Here is a 19,973-nt window from a genome sequence, read left to right as displayed (position 1 = left end):
ATGCTGTACAAATAATCATTAGTTAAACTACAGTCTCAACCCTTTGTCTTAAATCCCCTTCTAGGGGTGTACAGTTAGTATTTTTTTTCTTTTCTTTTCTTTCTTTCTTCCTTTTTTTTTTTTTTTTTTTTTTTTTTTTTTTTTTGTCTTCTGTCTACCAGTTTTGGCTCCAGGGCTCCTTGTGGCCCTGAACCTTTCTGGATGGCAGGCTTCCCTCCCACCTTCCTTTACAGGCAGGCATACGCTGGAGTCTGGGCCTTCTCCTAGACCTTTATGGCTCGCTCCCTGTTTTCTCACACTAGTCATTTTCTCCACCCTGTGCACATTTAATCCGTACAGTTAGTATTATAATAAGCCAGAAGTTGATTTCAGACACTCTGGAATGCCACTGTACATTTTAGTCAGCCTTTGTGGGGAGATGGAAAAAGTTCCAGCTTTGCTCATTGTGAGGTGTTTTTTTTTTTTTTTTTTGGTTTTTCGAGACAGGGTTTCTCTGTGTAGCTTTGCGCCTTTCCTGGAACTCACTTGGTAGCCCAGACTGGCCTTGAACTATGGAGATCTGCCTGCCTCTGCCTCCCGAGTGCTGGGATTAAAGGCGTGCACCACCACCACCTGGCTTATGAGTTTGTTTTTATGTGTTAGTTCTGAATCCTTCCTATGAGGCTTTACAGCCCTCTCTGTCCTCCCTGACATCCTGCCTTACCAATAGTGCCTGTGTGGGCCTCAGGTTGATTGACTGGAACTCTATTCTGATACCCTGTCACCCATCGGCTTTGACACACAATTGGTCACCCGGTAGCCAGCACATTCGTGGACTAGTGTTACAAGGTTGCCCTGATCCACTGTTTGAATATCTGAACTGGAAAACCTAATTTGTTTAACTACACTCCCCCTGCATGTGCTGAGAGGAGATGAACTAAATTGTCATTTGGAGGTCATCTGTCCTGTGAATAAACCTATCCTAGTGGTCTCCTCTTACCCAAGGTAGCGCTCACACCAGTTTAACCTGTAGAAATTAGAATCATCCAAGTAGCTCCCTAGCTCTCTCTCTCTCTCTCTCTCTCTCTCTCTCTCTCTCTCTCTCTCTCTCTCTCTCTCTCTCTCTCTCTCTCTCTCTCTGTGTGTGTGTGTGTGTGTGTAATAGAGAGAGTGAGAGAGAAAAAGAGAGAGAGAGAATTCTTACTTTTCTATGAATAATAAAGTCTATTCCACAGCGAGTAGCTTCCCACTGATAATTTAGACAAAGTTAGCTAGCTTTCTATATGGTCATCCTCTTTGGATTTGCATTGGGGTATAGTGGTCTTTCCTACTACATTGAAAAGAGTGAATATAAGTTGGTTTTCTTCTCCCTTATACATATGTATTTTGCAATGACTTTCACTTAGGGTGGCCAAAAAAGAAATTTCATATGTCTGTCTCTGTCTCTGTGTTTCTGTGTCTCTGTCTGTCTGTCTGTCTATCTGTCTGTGTGTGTGTGTGTGTGTGTGTGTGTGTGTGTGTGTGTGTGTGTGTGTGAAGCATGGGACATGTGTACTTAATAAGCATTTAATAATTGCAGCCTCTCTGAGGGGCCCCCAACTGGATCAGGCCCTCTGAATAGGTGAGACAGTCGATTGGCTTGATCTGTTTGGGAGGCATCTAGGTACCAGGTCCTGGGCTCGTTGCATGAGTTAGCTGTTTGAAACCTGGGACTTATGCAGGGACGCTTGGCTCAATCTGGGAGGAGGGGACTGGACCTGCCTGGACTGAGTCTATCAGGTCGATCCCAGTCCTCGGGGGAGACCTTGATCTGGAGGAGGTGGGAATGGGAGGTGTGCTGGGGGGAAGGGGAGGGGGGCAGGAAGGGAGAGAACAAGGGAATCTGTGGCTATTATGTAGAACTGAATAGTATTGTAAAATAAATAAAAAATGATTAAATAAAAAAAATAAAAAAAAAATTGCCACTTCTAATTGAAATTTATATTATACTTCCAAGGATTGTGTGTCTTAGCAGTTCACCATTGTACTGACACAAAAATGAAATTTTAAGTTTCTCCCAAGTTCTTGTTGTACATCACGGGTTGTGCATAAAGTCTAAGCAGACAAGTAGGAAAATGGACTTTTTTAGGTGATATAGAGTCTTTCAAGGGCCCAATGATATAATACATTTTCCTACATGCCCACATTTCCTGCATGCCCACTCTCAATAGAAAATCAGACTGCTATGAAGGATGAATGAGCTATACTTCCAATTAAGAGAATTGCAGGCTATTTTGACCTGCCTATAAAATTATTGGTTTCTTTCCCCTTGTGTCTTAGCACAAATGACAGAATGGACATACTCAAACTATCATTGGTTTGATATAAATTGGTTGGATTTTGCTGAAGAAGAGAACCATAATCATTTCTATTACACCATTTAATAAACTGTTTCATTACCAATCAAACAGTTGGTTCTATCAACTGCATTTCTCATGTTTATTGAAGGTCTTCTATATCTTGGATGCTTTACTATACAAAGCTTTGTTTATGCTTCCTACCAGCCCTTTTCCCCCATTGGGTGTTCATCTCCGGTACAGTATCAGGCTTACCATAGCTAATCACACCCTTTGTTGTCCACCTCTTGCATCCCTCTAAGCACATGTATACCTGACTCCTCTATCTTCGTTGGTCATCATCAGCTCCAACTTCTCTTTACAAAATTTACTGGCCGTTATTTCAAAGACCTCTGTCACACTTCTTCCTCCTCTTCATGTGGCTCCATTTATACCTTCCTTACTCCTCTTACTCTGACTGCCTTTGTCCTGTTACCTGGGGTATCTTTCCTGGTCATAACCATTCCCCTCCAACTCAAGTTTACATCATATGGCTAATATATCTTCCAAAACTAAGGAGCTATTCGAGTCATTTTCTCTCTGACAGTGGTGCAGTGGAAATCTCTTGTGTGGTGTGGTGTCACAGCTCCCTTCCTGCATACCCTTCAATGCCTCCACAGTTCCCAATCTTCAGCCTCAGTCTCAGTTCCGAACAGTGTACATCTTTGTCCCTCAGTGGGAGGGCCCTTTTTTGTCACAGCTCAGGAAAGAAGGCTTCCCTCCCTCATAACACACTCTTGTACTAAATGAGGAAGTCATTACTTTCTCTCCATCACCTTCATTCTTGCTCATGCATCTGACACATCATTACTGGACTCTGCTATGTGTTTAAAAGCCTGCTTTCCTCTGAGAGAGTGAGCTCCTGTAGCTAGAGTTTTCCTGCCTTGCCCACAGTCAGGACAAATCTTTGTCACCCTTCAGTCCCACAGCCGCTCAGACCCGACCAAGTAAACATAGAGACTTACATTGCTTACAAACTGTATGGCCGTGGCAGGCTTCTTGCTAACTGTTCTTATATCTTAAATTAATCCATTTCCATAAATCTATACCTTGCCACGTGGCTGGTGGCTTACCGGTGTCTTCACATGCTGCTGGTCATGGCGGCAGCTGGCAGTGTCTCTCTGCCTCAGCCTTCCGCTTCCCAGAATTCTCCTCTCTCCTTTTCCCACCTACTTCCTGCCTGGCTACTGGCCAATCAATGTTTTATTTATTGACCAATCAGAGCAATTTGACATACAGAACATCCCACAGCAAGCTCCTTAGGATGGGATAGATATTCCTAGATACTGTGTAAATTCCAAAGCCCATTTCAGAATGTAGCAAGTGTCAAATGCAGACACGTTTTCTAAATGTTCTCCACATTAAAGAGGAAGCTTCCAGAGAAGGTTGGAAGCATGGATCTTGGGTTTCTGTATACTCATTTTTTTCTTGTTAGCCCAGTTAAAAGATTAGTTTTTTATGAGTATATTCTTTCTATTTCACTTTTTTTTTTTTTTGAGATGATCTTGCTATGCAGGCTTACCTAGCCTAGAATTTCAGCTCTCTTCCAAAATTTCGGCTCTCTTAGCCTCATAAAAGTCGTCTTTAAAAAAAAGTTCATTGTTTTAAGAGTCAGTTCTCCATGGATGGCTGCCCTGGATACTGTTTATTGTCAACTTAACATAACCTGGAGGCACGTAGGGTGAGTGAACCTTAATTGAAGAGCTGTCTCTACCAGATTGGCCTGTGGACATGTCTGTGAGAGATCTTCATAACTGATGATTAATGTGGGGTAGTCTGGCCCAACTGTGAGTTGTACCATCCCTACACCAATAGTTCTAGGCTATATAAAACAGCTAGTGTAGTATGAGTGAGAACATAAGCCAGTAAGCCGTGTTCCTCTTTCATGGTTTCTGATTTGGTTTGTGCTTGAGTTTCCTGCCCTAATCTTTGTGAATGATGGATTATGTCCTGGAAATATAAGTGAAAGAAATCCCTTCCTTCCCCAAGTTGCTTATGGTCATGGTGTTTATTGCAGTAGCAGAAAGCAACCTACAAAGCAGCTGACTTCGAAATCTGGATGTCAGTTGCCTGAACTAGTTGCCTAGGAATAGGCTTTGGCTCCAAGGAAATGAAGAGATAAAAGAGTTAAGCTTAGGGTAATTTAATCCCAGCTGTCAGATCAAATGTCTTAAATGACTTTTTTATTGGTGTTAAAAGCATGATTTTGCACTGTAGTATGAAATAATACCTTCCTTTGTCCACCAGCTCTGGTATGATACTGGCATTTCAGAAATGCCAGCTTTGCAGTTAGGTCAGTATTGGAGGTCAGCATTGGCTACCCACAAATCCCTAAGTTCACTGTGCTCTCAGCATCCTCACAACCCACCTGGCTCTCTGTGTTTGTCTTGCAGGTGAGACAATGCGGATCGCCTCCTCCGAGTTTGCTGATGACCCTTGCTCTTCGGTCAAGCGTGGCACCATGGTGCGGGCAGCACGGGCACTGCTATCAGCTGTGACACGCTTGCTAATCCTGGCTGATATGGCAGATGTCATGAGACTTTTATCTCATCTGAAAATTGTACGTATATAGGCCTCATGAGAACCTCTGGGTGGGGGAACAGCTGGGAAGGATTAGACATGCTCCACTGCTCGTGGATCGCCTGATTAAACTCGCTTCCTAGTATAGCACCAAATTTTTCTAATAGCTCATTTATAACCTATAGAGCATTCAAAAAGCTAAATTTCGTCTGAGTCATCTCCCTGCCTCTAAGCATAGAGCTTGTATTTGTTGCTTTGTGGAGTACGTGGCATAGTGTACATAAAATGAAAGAGCCTGGTATATGCTTATGCATTTGTGTACATGTTAATATATATATTAATATATATATATATATATATCTGAACCTATTGTAGTCTGGTGATAAAACAGTGCCCAGTTCATATCTCTTTCCAGAGACTCCGAAGTCCCTGACAACTGTCACAAACCCTGGATTTTTCTCCCAGTCTTTAGTTGATAAGGTGCAAAGCACAGGGTTTCCCCAGGAACCATATGATGGCAGGCTGGGCTTCATAATTGGAAAATACTAGCTCATCCTGGCCCTCCCTACTTCTGTTAGGGTCTTCTAGTATTTGGCAATGAAGAGAACAAGTTGTGATGGGGCAAAGTGATACAGGAGGTGAGTAATAAGAGGTCATCTCACCTCACCTGTGTCAGACTTGTTTAATTGGAGCCGATCAAGACATCATAATATTTAAGTTCTAAGTGTTACCTGTCAAGAAATCATGTATAGAATTTACTAGATTAGATCCCAGCATAAGGCCCAAGACTCTCAGTTTATGCACAAACTCCTCAAATTTTTTTCCCCAAAATCTTGAATTCTGGTTTTCTCTTTGAAATCTGTGATTTTCAACCCTAAAATAGGGTGAAATATTTCATGTTTTCTCAGGTCCCCGAGAAGCCAAGGGACACAAAACAATGTGCTTGGGGGCAGGTTGTTGAATTTTTCTCAAAGAATAGACCCTCAAATGCTATGAAAGGCTGTTGCAAACTGCATGGGGTATACAATTCAAGAAAGAACTAGCTTTTCAAGAAAAGAAAGTTAGGGCAACAATACAATGTTAAGATGAGCTGTTTGGCCACTGGATTCTAACTAACATGGTTTAATCCAAGTGTGTGCATTCAGCTTGCTATCTGTTTGGTGCCCAACATAAATGCTGCCTGACCATGCATGGTGATGTCCCTGGAGCCTTTGTAAGATGCAGCACTGGCTGCCAGTCCTCCAGCCCCTTGTCTGTTAGATGAACCTTTTATAATACTAATACTTTGTACTGAACTGTGGTGGAGAAAAGGCTTTATGATCTTTACCTTACACATGACTCAGAGTTCAAAGGCAACATTAAGGAAAATACAGTTCTGACAGAAGTCTTTCTCAACAGTGGGTCAATGGGACTGAAACAAAATATATTAATGATGTACCCCATTTTCACTGTAAGCAATGCTGTTCCCCATCTCTTGGGGACATGATGGTGGGCAGCCCACATGAGAAACATGCTGTTTATATTTTGAAAATTTGATTATTTTTTTATTAAGAAAATGTTTTCATTTATTTTACACACCAATCAAAGATCTCCCTCTTCCCTCCTCTCACCCCCAGCCTCCTCCCAACTCATCCCCCTCCCCCCACAAAAGGCAAGGCCTCCCATGGGGAGGCACATCCAGCAGAGGCAAGTCCAAGCCCTTCCCCTGCCTCAAGGCTGCAAGAGGTGTCCCATCATAGGTAGTGGGCTCCCAACCCCTCCCCCCATGCACCAGGGATGGATTCTAAATCTACCACCAGCGGTCCCCCCAAGCAGATCATGCTACACAATTGCCTCCCCATGCAGAGGGCCTAGTCCAGTCCCATGCAGGCTCCACAGCAATTGATCCAACTTTCATGAGTTCCCTCTAGTTTAGTTTAGTCATCTCCGCAAGTTTCCTGATCATGATCCTGATGTACTTGCTCATAGAATCCCTCCTCTCTCTCTCCTACTGGACTCTTGAAGCTCTGCCTGGTGTTAGGCTGTGGATCTCTGCATCTGCCTCCATCAGTCATTGGAGAAAAGTTTTTTGATGACAGTTAGGGTATTCACTGATCTGATCACTGGGGCAAGCCAGTTCAGTTCAGGCACCCTGTCTACTATTTCTAATAGTCCAAGCTGCGGTCATCCTTGGGGATTCCTGGCAAATTCCCTAGCACCAGGTTTCTCTCTATCCCTGTGATATCTCTCCATATCATGGTATCTCATTGCTTTCCTATTCCATCCCTGTTCCAGCTTGACCATCCCATTACCTTATGTTCTCATCCCCCATGCCCTACCCTCCATTGCCCACCTCTCTCCCCCAGTTCACTAATGAAGATTTCATCTATTTCCCCTTCCCAGGGTGATTTATGTATCCCTCTTTGGATATTCCTTGTTAGCTAGCTTCTCTGGAGTTGTGGATTGTTGTCTAGTTATCCTTTGCTTTACTTCTAGTATCCACTTATGAATGGGTATATACCATGTTTGTCCTTCTGAGCTTGGTTACCTCACTCAGGATGATATTTTCTAGTTCCATCCATTTGCCTGGAAATTTCATGATGTTTGATACATGAGTACTGTCTTTACATTATTTTTACCCTTCCCTCTATACCTTCCAAATCCTCTCTTGACCCCCACTTTTTAAATTTATGGCCTTTTCTTCAATTATTTTTGTTACACACACACACACACACACACACACACACACACACACACACACACACTTGTTTGTGTGGATAGGTAGAAAGATAGACAGCAGATAACCTACTATGTTCATTTAGTGTCATTTATATGCACATTTTTATATGTACATGTTTATATACACATGCACATACGCTGATCACTTGGGATTGGATAACCTATCAGGGTGCTTGTCCTTGGAGAAGACCAATTCTCCTGTAACAGCCACAATCTAATGAATCTCTACATCTAAGGGCACTATCTTTTGAAATATGCAGGTCTCATTGAGACAACCATATTTTTGTGATTTCAAGGGTACCACTTCCCTATTTGACACTAAGCAGACATCCTTACCTGGTCCTCTGACTTTTCCAATCTCCTCTTTCTGGAAATACCCTGCAGTATCCTGTCTCTTAGTCTCCTAAATTTCCCTTTATCTTCCCTGAAACTTAGGTATAGAGACTGCAGCTGCAGCAATTGGTGCTGAGCAACCCACAGTCACTTACTCTCTGCATTTTGCCCAGTGGTCCATCTCCGTAATGTTCTCTGTCTGTTGAAAAAGAACTTTCTTTGATTAAGATAAGAGTTAAACTTACCTGTGGCTATAAGATTAGATGTGTGGAAAGCAGTTAGAAATTATACTAGAATAAGAATATGTCAATTAATGGGTTTCCCTCTGGAGTCTATAACTGCTCCAGCAATCAGTATCTCCGTGCCTATGTATTGGGCCTGAGGTTCAGTTGACAGAGTGTTTACCTAGTGTACAGAATGCTCTGGGTTTACTCTCTAGCACCACATAAAACTGGCATGGGACACAGCTCTTAGGAAAGCATTAGGATCAGAAGTTCAAGGTCAGATAAATCTAAAGCTCGGGGCCAGCCTGGGATGCAGGAGACTCTATCTCTAAATAAAAAGATAAATAAAGAAATACAATTAAATAAATAAACCCAAGTCTGTGACACTATCTACAACTCCAGACCCCCCACCCTTCTTTCCCTCTCTCCTCTCTCCCTCTCTCCCTCCAGCTCTTTTGGCCACTGCTGTTGACTGACACCTCTCCAGCCAATTGTAAAGTCAGTTGTGTTCTGTCCTCCACATAGCAGTGAAGGAAGTTAAGAAAAGGATTTAGCACAAAATCATGCAAAGGTCAACCCAGCAACGTTAAGCAGGTCTGTCAGACTGTCAGTAGTAAAATTAAAAATGACCATGGACTAGATAATGCATTTGTTCTCAAACCACAGTAACAGAGAAAGTGGAATGTCTCCATCTTGTGGATATACAGAGAACTGCAGTATCTAGGGCTAGTACAAGGGTGGGGGCCGTGTCCCACCTTGAGTTCAGATCAGGCCTGGTGTCATTGCATGGAACTACCCTCTCAAGTCAAACCCCCATGGAAAAGCTGGCACATATGGACAAAAATCTTTATAAATAAGCATGGTGTGTGTGTGTGTGTGTGTGTGTGTGTGTGTGTGTGTGTGTGTGTGTGTGTGTGTGTGTGTTTCCTTCATATTTTGCTAGTAAAAAGCATAGCCTCTGGTGCTAGGAAAATTCCCGGGAATCCACAAGGATGACCCCAGCTTAGACTACTAACAATAGTGGAGAAGGTATCTGAACTGGCTTACCCTGGTAATCAGATTGGTAAATACCCTAACTGTCATCATAGAGCCTTCATCCAGTAACTGATGGAAGCAGATGCAAAGATTCATGGCCAAGCACCAGTCTCCAGGAGTCTAGTCAAAGAGAGGGAAAAGGGAGCAAAGGGAGTCAAGATCATAATGGGGAAATCTACAGAGACAAATGAACCAAGATTGTGGGGGCTTACAAACTATAAACCAACAGCTGTGGAGCCTGCATGGGACTGCACTAGGCCCTGTGCATACAGGAGACAGTTGTGTAGCTTGGTCTGTTTGAGGAGCCCCTGGCAGTGGGATCAAGATCTATCCCTGGTACATGAACAGGCTTTTAGGAGCCATGGTGGGATGCCTTGCTCAGCCTTGATGCAGGGGGGAGGGGCTTGGTCCTGCCTCAACTTTGCTGACTGCCCATGGGATCCTCTACCCTTTTGGAGGAAGGGATGGAGGGTGTGTTGGGGGGAGCTGGAGAAGGGATGAGAGGGGGAATCTGTGGTCGGTGTGTAAAATTAATAATTTTTTCTTAAATAAAAAAAGCATAGACTCTTGAGATATTGCAAACATCTATTTATTTTGTAAACTTAAGATTAAAAATATAAAGAGATGCTAGCTAATGACTGCTGGGGGAGAGAAAGCCAACTTTCTTCAGATGGGGATCCTGGTAGATTGCCCATGTTCCAGTGCATGGCTCCAGACTCATGCACATACAAGCAGCACTAGTTAGACTAAGTGGCTTAAAACCAGAGGCCATGAAGATAGGAGAGGGTTCCATAGTGAGGAATGTCTGGGAGGAGGTAGAGGCAGGAGTGGAGTGTAAATATGATAAAGATATGATAAAATTATGTTAAATATGTATGAGATTCTCAAAGACTCAAAACAAATTTAAACACAAAAGTGTATGTACAAGATCAACTAGCCAAAATCCCCGCACAGGGATATGGGGGGGGGGCAGAGAAAATAAAGTCTCACCACCTGCTGAGGAGATCTTGCAATCAGTGGCTTCCAGAGGAAAGCATCAGTTTCCTTGATGGATGCAACCTTCCAATAGATTATCCTACACCCATGCACACTAAGTGGACTCTGGGTTTTAACAAAGACCACATTAAATGGAAAGGATTAGGGTTATGGGGGAGAGGAGAGGAAGGAAAGGGTGGGCAGACTTGATAAAGTACACTGTATGCATGTATGGAGTTCTCAAACAATATAAAAAGAAAAAAAAACAACTGAACAAACAAACCCACAACACAACAGCAGTGTTTGTGCATGTGTTAATGCAGTGGGTTAGAAACTATCAGTCTGCATCTTTTTCACTTTTTTTCCCCCAAATAAGCAAGTCTCTTTAGCACATAGTAATACAACACAGATAAAAGACTGTCAGGTTCTGTATTTCTTGCTCTTGTTGTTGTTGTTGATGATGATGATGATGTGACCGAGTAACTGGCAAGCAGTCACTTGAGGGAGGAAAGGCTTATTTTGGCTCACAGTTTGAGGGTATACAGTCCATCACGGAGGGGAAGATACAGCTGCAGTTGACTCCATGATTAACAAGTGTGTGCAGCTGCCATTGGGTCTCTTGACCTCACATCATGGAACAGGAAATATGGGGTTGTTAGGAACTAGGGATAGGCTATAAAACCTCATGCCCACTCCCTAGTGACCATTTCCACCAATGAGGCCCCACCTCCTAAAGGTCCCACCACCTTCCAAAGCACCATCATTAACTGGGAAGCAAATGTGCCAACTCTGGAGCCTGTAGGAGAACAACTCCCATTGGAGCCACAACAGGTGTTTTTTTCATCAGAGTCAAGAAGTCATTCCATTTTTCTGTTGGCTCAGAACTGAAGAATACCCACAACCCCCCTGCAGTGTTACCTGCTAATGGCTATTTTACCTCAAGCATTACACATTACTTTTAGGCCCTGTGCCAAAATTTGTTGATGTTCATCCTTTCCAGATAGGAATTCTTCTCCCTACCTAGTAACTTACAGGAACTGAGAGGGATTTGGCCTCTCATCAGAAACTCCTGGTTATGTTGTTCCATAAATAATTCACTAAGTATCTGAAAGATCGTTGATTTATTTTTCTAAAACACCCAACATCATCTTCTGCTTCATACCCAAATATGTAATTACTGGGAAATTGAGTGGTTTTGAGCAAATGCCAGGCAAGCTTCTAAAAATTAGTGAAGTCCTAGAGGCTCTGAGAGATTGCACAGTATTCTGCTGCCCCATAGAGTAGTGTATGTGGCTACTGAGGAATCCTTTGGCTTTAAGTACAGGCATTTGAGTTGTCCCTAGTAAGGCCTCTATTCTCCCATGCAGATGCCTGTATGTGCTTTTCTAGAACAGTCCTCTCCTCCTGTTTATGTTAAAGATCCACAGGAATGCCAAAAGGTTCTTCTGCTGCTGCTGCCGCCACCCCAGATTCAGAAGGGCAGTTGTAATCAGTGGGTGACATAGTTCCAAAGCTCAGTTAGCACTCACTTGAGGAATGGATGTGCCGAACAAAGCTAATCAGTTGTTCATCAGACACTATTGAGAATACTGTGTGATAGTAATCACTTCTGCTGCTGAAGTTGCTGGGGACTCATTTCTTACCCAGACACCTGGCATGTCATAAAGTCAATTGACACTGTCAGTGTACTACATTGATATTCGCCGTTTCAGGATTTTAAAGGAAATCCCAGATTTTAATCAGTGATGGTGACGAGGGGCAATAATTTCCCTGAGGCTCTGAGTTAATGTAATCAGATTATATTGTCACGTTGTTTGCATGAGTGATAGTCTTATACTTAAACTCATCTAGACACATGTACTCCAGGAAAACAAACACTTTCTCTCTAGTCCCAATCCAGTCTCTCTAAAACGAAGGTCTTGGCTATCAGTTAATTTCTTTCTCAAAAATAAAGTAATAAACTATAAAACAGTAAATACTTGGTCAGTTTCTTAAGGGAGTCTTAATTTCTTGTTGACTCCTGGGGGCCAGATGGAATTCAGATGCCCCATCGTTTGGGAACATTGACAACACACATGGACTGGTGGCTAATATTGATTGTCAACTTGACACATCTTGGAAGGGGAAACCTCAAGTGAAGAACTGGTTCCTTCAGACTGGCCTGTGGATGTGTCCATGTGCATTTTTTTTTTGGGGGGGGGGGGTTTCGAGACAGAGTTTCTCTGTGTAGCTTTGCGCCTTTTCTTGAAACTCACTTGGTAGCCCAGGCTGGCCTCGAACTCACAGAGATCCGCCTGGCTCTGCCTCCCGAGTGCTGGGATTAAAGGCATGCGCCACCACCGCCTGGCCATCCATGTGCATTTTTATGACTGATAATTAATGCTGGAAGGCCTAGCTCGTTGAGGGAAGTACCAAAACTAGGAAGGTAGACCTGGGCTGTATAAGAAATCCAGCTAACTATGATCATGGAAGCAAGCCAGCAAGCAGTGTAGCTCTATGGTCTGTTTCAAGCTTCTTCTGCCTTCAGTTCGTCCCCTAGTTTTCTGTGATGATGGACTGTAATTTGCAAGGAAAAATTAACCCTTGTGAGTTTGGGAGAGTGTTTTATCACCACAATTAAAAACAAAACTAGAACACAGTGTAACTTAGTGTTATCTATGCTCTTTTTAATGTGGCCTGGTGATGTATTATTTCTCAATGCCCTATTAGTTCTGGAACTCCATTGCAGATCATATGCCTGAATGACACCACCTGGTTGCTATAAAACCACAGAGGAGACCTTGAAGAATTCTAAATGAAAAACTCTGATAATAACATCTAAACACACCAATTACTGAACAGATTTTAATGCCCTCTCTAGAACTTTCAGTCTTTTCTATCATCTCTGCACAGATTACAACCATGAAGGACAAGGAATACTTTGCTTAGATGCTCTCACTTTGACCTGTGCTGTAGGAGAGGAATGGATGTCTGTGATACCCCAGATGATGGGGGCCTTTAATGAGGAAGAGTGACAGCTACTGCTAGGTATCTTCATGTCCTCCTGTTGGAAGTTAGTTTCCAATACAGTACATTTCCTTCCCAATGTACCCTGTACAAAGGTCTCTCTGGCCATGAATATCCCAGCCTTTCCAGAGGAGTCTTAAGAAGCCTGTATGCTCTCCGCAGCTTCCTTTCTACCTCCTGGTCCCCTCACCAGCAGACATCCCTGGATAAGAGGAATCTTTCTTTAAAATATGGGTTCAAATCCAAATCAATTTGATCACACATCCATGGCCCTCTCCACACCTGAATTCTAGGCAGGTGCATTTGGATAGTATTCCCATCTCTTCTACAGTATAAGAATTGCCCTTTACTCAGCTGGTATCCTCAGATCCCCAGTGGCCAGTAAATATTTGAGAATAAGGCATTTATTTGGTTCTTAGGAGCCAATTTCCTTTCCATAGTCATCCAAAATTTGGCTCTTTTCAAAAATAAAAACTTGTTTTTTAAATTAATTTTGAGTTTGACAAAAATGCCTAGTCTCTGGCCTTCTTTTTCAATTCTTCTGCACATTTATCTATCATCTATCTATCTATCTATCTATCTATCTATCTATCTATCTATCTATCTATCTATCTATCATGTCTGTCTGTCTGCCTATCATCTGACTATATATCCACCCATCCATGGATCTATGGTTTGATCAACCTACCTTCCTATCTCTTCTATCACTGACTTTGATGGACTGACCCACAGATCAGACTTTCATTCCATTTCCTCTATTTTTATGGAATATGGTATATGTTTTGAGCAGGGCTTCTCCATGAAACTTTGGCTAGCTGAAACTCCAGACCCTTCTAGGATTCAAACAAAGTATGACTAAATCTACCTGTTCATGAACAGACCACATGATTAGTGGCTTTTTTTTCCTCAAAAGTACTTCATTAAATTATAAGTTTAATAATTATTATAAATTCTAAAGGGCATCTGGATTCTTCAAAGAAAAACAATAAGAAAAATTATGTATAACAGAGTGAAATAAATATTCTAAATTGGGCTATCTAACAACTGGTAAGAATCCCGGGGTATCGTATTAGAAAACCATTCCTGGATTTAACACCCTCTGTGATAATTATTCTTTTCTATCCTTGGAACCAGATTTTAATGTCTCAAGAAACGATTTACATCTTACATAAGCAGCAGGGACATCACAGCTGCCAAGAATGTCCACTCCATGGTGCTATTGATGGCAAAATTTAAATTATTATAAATCTATTAGAAAGGAGAGGCATTGCTGGTTCATTATTGTATAGATTTAAGGCATGAGCATCTCATTAACCTATGCCAATATGTTAAACAGGCCATTCAGTGCAATAAAATGCAATTTGGTTTGAGTGCCTAAGAAAACCCCACACAGCGGCCTCCATTCAACTGTATTTCATTCTTTCCCTCGTGTGTTGTTAGAGCCTGGACAGAATGGAAAAAAACCGGTGACTCTGATGAGTTTAATTACCATTTTACATGTTTATAATTAGGAAGGGGATTATGTAGAATTTCTGTAGATAAAAGTGATTTTTTTTTTTGTAGACTCCAGACTGAAGCCCGGTTGCCATGCATTCATTATTATTGAAAATTGGTTTCCCCCCTGCCAAGCTTTCCTTACTGAATGAGGTTGCCTGTGGGGTGAATTGAAAGGCTCCATCACACCTCTGGAATAACAGGCTTGCTGATATCTGTTATCACTGGCTTATGGGCTCTGTGTTGGTCCCTCACCTAGTGACACTTGATAAGCACTGTGCCTCAGCCACCTGTGTGAGAGTGTCTTAAACAGAACCGAAGTCCCAGAATTCAGAATGGATCACACCTTACTTTCCCCAGACATATGTGTGCTCATTTGAATCTCAAGATTACAAAGACACAACCTGTTTAGGTATACTGTGACTTGACTATATAAAATTCCTTCAGCCTACTAGCATTCTGATCTACGTTTTCTGTATGTCAGTCTTTTAGAATCCACATGCCTCTCTCAGAAGCCTGCATTTGCCAGGACTTCTGTATCTGACTCTTTTCTTTTCTTTTTAGTTATTTTCCTTTCTTTTTTTCATTTTTCTTTATTAAGAAACTTTCTACTCACTCTACATACCACCCACAGATCCCCCCTCCTCCCTCTTCCCACCCTCCAGCCCTCCCTCCTTAGCCACCCCACATCCCCACATCCCCCAAATCAAGGTCTCCCATGTGGAGTCAGCAGAGCCGAGCACACTGAGCCTAGGCAAATCCAAGCCCCTCCCCACTGCACCAAGGCTGTGCAAGGTGTCACACCACAGGCACCGGGCTCCCAAAAGCCTGCCCATGCACCAGGGACAGATCCCGATCCCCCTGCCTGAGTGCTCCCCAAACAGTTTGAGCCAAACAAATATCTTCCGTATCCAGAGGGCCTAGTCTAGTCCCATGGGGCTCCACACCCACTAGTAGTCTTTTCACATATTTTAAATTTATTTTTTACTTAGTATACAAGACAGTGTATTTCATTATGACTCACTCATACAGTGTATCATTATCCTTTGTTCTCATCTACCATTGTCCTGACAGAGCCTCCTTTTTTTACCAACCTTTTCTGTACATTCATCTCATAAACATCCCATTATTCTTCCTTGTTTCCCCTTCCCACTCTCCTTTTGACTTTTTCCTCCTCTCATGATCTCCTACTAATTTTCATACACATATTTATACAGGTATAATTATAAATTTAAATCTAGGCCCCAAATATTAGGTAAAATATGGGCTCTTTATCTTTTTCTATCTGGATTATTCCATGGGTATATAACCACTAGACTCTAAGACAACACCTACAGAGATACATGCTCATGTTTACAGTGTCACTGTTCACAAGAGCAAAGATATAGAAGCAGTCTAGATGTCCATCCCCAGATGGACAGATAAAGAAAATCTAGTTCATGCCCAAAATAGAGTTTTACTCAGCTGTGAACAAGAATGAAATCACATTTGCAAGAAAATGTATGGAGCTGGAGATGTTCAGTTCACACAAAATAAATCAGATCCCTTTCATGTTTAAAACCTTTTGACTTTGAGAATGATACTATCCTGTGTCCTATCCACTCAGGGCTGTGTTTTTAGCTGATTTCTACAAAGATATCACCAGACAGTGGCTCCATGGATCATTCTTTGAAGTTTTTAAATATTTACTGATAATTTTTGGTATTATATATAAAATGTATATAAAATACTTTATCACATTTACTTCCGTTAGCTTCTCTTGTGAACACTTCTCACAGAGAACACTTCATATGCCTAACTGCCTCCCCCTTCTACATGTCATCATTTTTAATGCATTTATCTGACTCACTTGAGATTGTGGGAGCATATTTATCTGAGACCCCAAATTACCAGTGCCTATTTAACTGAAGAAAACATCTCCCCTTTATCCATCCGTCATTGACCGCCAGTCAGGAAGAAGAAAGCCCTCATGAGTCCATTCCCCAATTCTTCAAGGAACATTAGTAGACCTGGCATTGGGCAGGTAACTGCAGATGCTGTGAGCCATGTCATGTTTAGGGGGCAGCGTTATTTAACAGCTCTTCTCCCAATCCTTCATGTCTTACATTCTTTCTCCCCCATCTCCTCCAATGTTGTCTGGACCTTGGGGTGTAATATAGATATCCTGTTTAGAACAAGGCAACCAATAGTCACCTATTCTCAGCACTTCATTTTAATCCAGTCCACAGGGATCACATGGAGACTATTACCAGTTGTGTCCACATCATATTAAAATTCAGGTGGTTTGACAGATGTGGAAACTTTGGTGCCTCCAAATATTTCACATATTATTTGAGACAGTTGTGGTGAAATTGATAGTTCAGGTCCAATGGGACTAAGCTAAGCCTGGCTGAGGGAGGCTGTGGGAATCTGGAGGCACACACATCATTAGGTTGGCATGGCTGTGGTCGTTCTGCCGACTTCCACTCCACTCTGCTGGATGCCACCTGCAAGTGACAGCAGCATTTGAATTCCACTTGCTTCCAGATGGGTGTTGTCTCCCCTTGACATGGCAATGCCAAACTGTGCAACCCAGCTTGAGTCCCGGATTTAGTGGTCTTGAAAAGAGAGGCTGGAGATTCTGTCTTTACAAATTTTTCAGCTGCCCAGGAGTTTCTGCAACCTAGGAGAGCTAGGAGAATTTGTCTTAAATTTCCATACCCCTTTCCCCATGTGTGTGTATCCTTGGTGTTTCTATTTTATATTGGAATCCTATATCCTTACCACAATCATAATTCAGTAAAATACACCATGGAGAGGTTTTGTGTGTGCTTTGGGAATTCAGTCTCTAGTTTCATTTACATAAAATATTTTAGTTATGTTTATATGCATGTGTCAGAGTACATGCATGTGAATTAAGGTACCTGTGGCTGCCGAGGTGCCAGGTCCAGCAAATCAGGAGTTATAGGTGGTTGTGAGCTACCCAGCGTGTGTGCAGGGGACAAAACTCAGGTTTTCTATGAGAGCAGTATGTGCTTTTTACTCTCAACTCAACTCTTAGGCCCCTGTTCTATAAATTTTTTGGGGAAAATGCTATTTTGACTATAGGTAGTTATTAGGTATGATTTTGCCTACTGTTTCGATGTTAATACATATTCATGGTTTCTTTACAAGTTACCGTTTATAGCATGTTTAATATTTAAGTACTATCTTCTAATTAATATGCTGTGTATTTTTTAAATTCAGGTTGAGGAGGCTCTGGAAGCTGTCAAGAATGCTACAAATGAGCAAGATCTTGCAAACCGCTTTAAAGAGTTTGGGAAAGAAATGGTGAAACTGAACTATGTGGCAGCGAGGCGACAACAGGTGGGAAGGTTTGGAGATGTTGCTGGGGATGGCTGAGTCTAAGCAACTGCGTCTCTGTAGGCCTGAAACACGGACCAGTTGCCTCTGCTTGTGACTAATGCTCCAAGAACCTATCACAAAGTCCGTGTCCTGCTTTGACCATCAGTGCCTCCACATGGTGCCCTGGGTACTGTCCGGTTACTGCCTATGAATAGATCACAGACTACCAGTTCTCAGTGATGAGAACGGGTTTCATGTCCCACCACACTTGAACCTTCTGTCCAGTGCTTGAGGTCAAGTGAAAAGAAAGCAGACTGAGATGTGGTGCCGTACACTCTTGGAGGTCATGGTCTGCTCCCAAACTGAATCTCTTAGTTCTGTGTAAACCAGATGATGCATACACAGGGTGCACCATCACGCATGCAGCAAAATGTTCATAAAAGAGAAGGAAGCATGGACAGAGTGAGAGGGAGAGCAAGTGGGAGAGAGAAAGAAGAGGGAAGAAAGGACACTGGTGACAAGCAGCCATAACAATGGTGATGAATGGCCTAGGATCTGCCCCATATCCCCTCTGTCGAGACTTAGATCCCTTAGTTTTAGCTGTTTGCGGGATGCCTTTGGAATTCCCGAAGAGTATCCAAAGAGTTCATTGTTCCCAAAGAGTATCATTATATTTTAAAACACAAACAAGCAAACCCACAGAGAAACACCTCTGTACTTGGGAGCATCTGTTACTGTCGTCTCCACCAGTCCTCTCAACTGCTCCCAGAATTCCTCACATTTGGAGGAACACTATAATATCTTTCACCAACAGAAAAGTTTTATCCCCAGTAGCAGTTGAGTATCCACTCTATGCCTGGCTGAAGTGATGCTGGAATGACAAATGTCCTGTATGGAGCAGCCACTTAAACAGGACTTTCGTTTGTGTAGTTATTTTTAGTTTTACCTATATAAATCTTCGTTGCTTGCTGTCTGTCCAGTGGGTAATTGCTCTTAAGTGTGTGGAAGCAGGTGGTGGTGGCTAGATGGCTTTCTCTCAGTGAAACAACTCATTCCAGTGCTTGGATAGCAGAGAACCAATAGGAAGGCAGGGGAGAGGGAAGTTAGAAATTCAGGCCATGGTATCTGGTCTTGTTACAGGGTATTTAGATCTTATTGTAAACAGGTTCCAAGTCCAGTATCCATGGCTAAGCTTTACATATTAGCATCATTGTCAATATTTTGCTGAAAAAGAACCAGAGTTGAAGAGAAACAGACAGTAGATGGGTGTGAGTGGACTCAATAGTAGACAATGGTGGTCTCCATCAGTGAGAAGCAATGAAAGTGGGGGAAAGATATAGGGGATGAAATATATTTTGAAAAGCTGTCTCTGCTTCAGAGGTGAGAAGTGCGTGACTGACAGCAGCGAGTTTCCTTCAAAGCTCTGGTGTAAGCAAATAAGTAGAAGGCAGTAGTTTGATTGGCGTGCGGAAGATTGAAAGAGCCCTAATTAGGGTTAGAATTCAGTATGTGGTATTTACAGGCATGGCTTTGAGATGCTTAAAACATCCACACTGAAGTATCAGATAGAAGGGAAATAGCAGACTGGAGACTGAAGCAGACTGTTGGTCAGGAGCTGGTATCAGACCACTGATGATATGGACATTCCTATGAGAAATCTAATAACACAGCTCAGGTTTTTCTCCAAAATGCCTTCTTTTTAATTACCCACTAATTCAGACTTCTACTGTAAAATTTAGCAAAAAGAAATAAAGTGCACTCAAAAATGCATTGCTAACTTTTCAGCATATGGCATTTTCCGCCTCCTTTTGATAAAGTCACTGCAACTCTATGATTGTTACCATGTGCACCTCATTATTTTGTTTCATCTTTTCCCCATGGTCTTAATCAAAATCAGGCCTGACACATTCTAGGCAAGGGCTCAGTCAACATTTATCTTATGGTTTGTACTTGTAAGAAACAACTTGCTTGCCACAGTTAAGTTAAAGAA

At 42.2% G+C, this 19,973-nt stretch overlaps 1 protein-coding gene across 6 annotated transcripts in view; it reads left to right on the top strand.

Annotated features, from left to right (window-relative positions):
- The window catches only part of Ctnna2 (catenin alpha 2), a 1,144,108-nt gene that overhangs the window by 331,846 nt on the left and 792,289 nt on the right, over positions 1-19,973 (top strand). For all 6 annotated transcript variants that reach the window (XM_042273493.2, XM_042273492.2, XM_076566967.1 and 3 more), the window contains 2 exons: positions 4,748-4,914; positions 17,885-18,004. In XM_042273493.2, coding sequence (XP_042129427.1) covers positions 4,748-4,914; positions 17,885-18,004 — 287 coding nt within the window. The remainder of the gene's footprint in view (positions 1-4,747; positions 4,915-17,884; positions 18,005-19,973) is intronic.

The sequence above is a fragment of the Peromyscus maniculatus genome, chromosome 3 (genome assembly GCF_049852395.1).
Source record: "Peromyscus maniculatus bairdii isolate BWxNUB_F1_BW_parent chromosome 3, HU_Pman_BW_mat_3.1, whole genome shotgun sequence".
NCBI lineage: Eukaryota > Metazoa > Chordata > Mammalia > Rodentia > Cricetidae > Peromyscus > Peromyscus maniculatus.
Note: the sequence above shows the minus strand (reverse complement) of the source record. Positions and strands in the feature narration are given on the sequence as shown.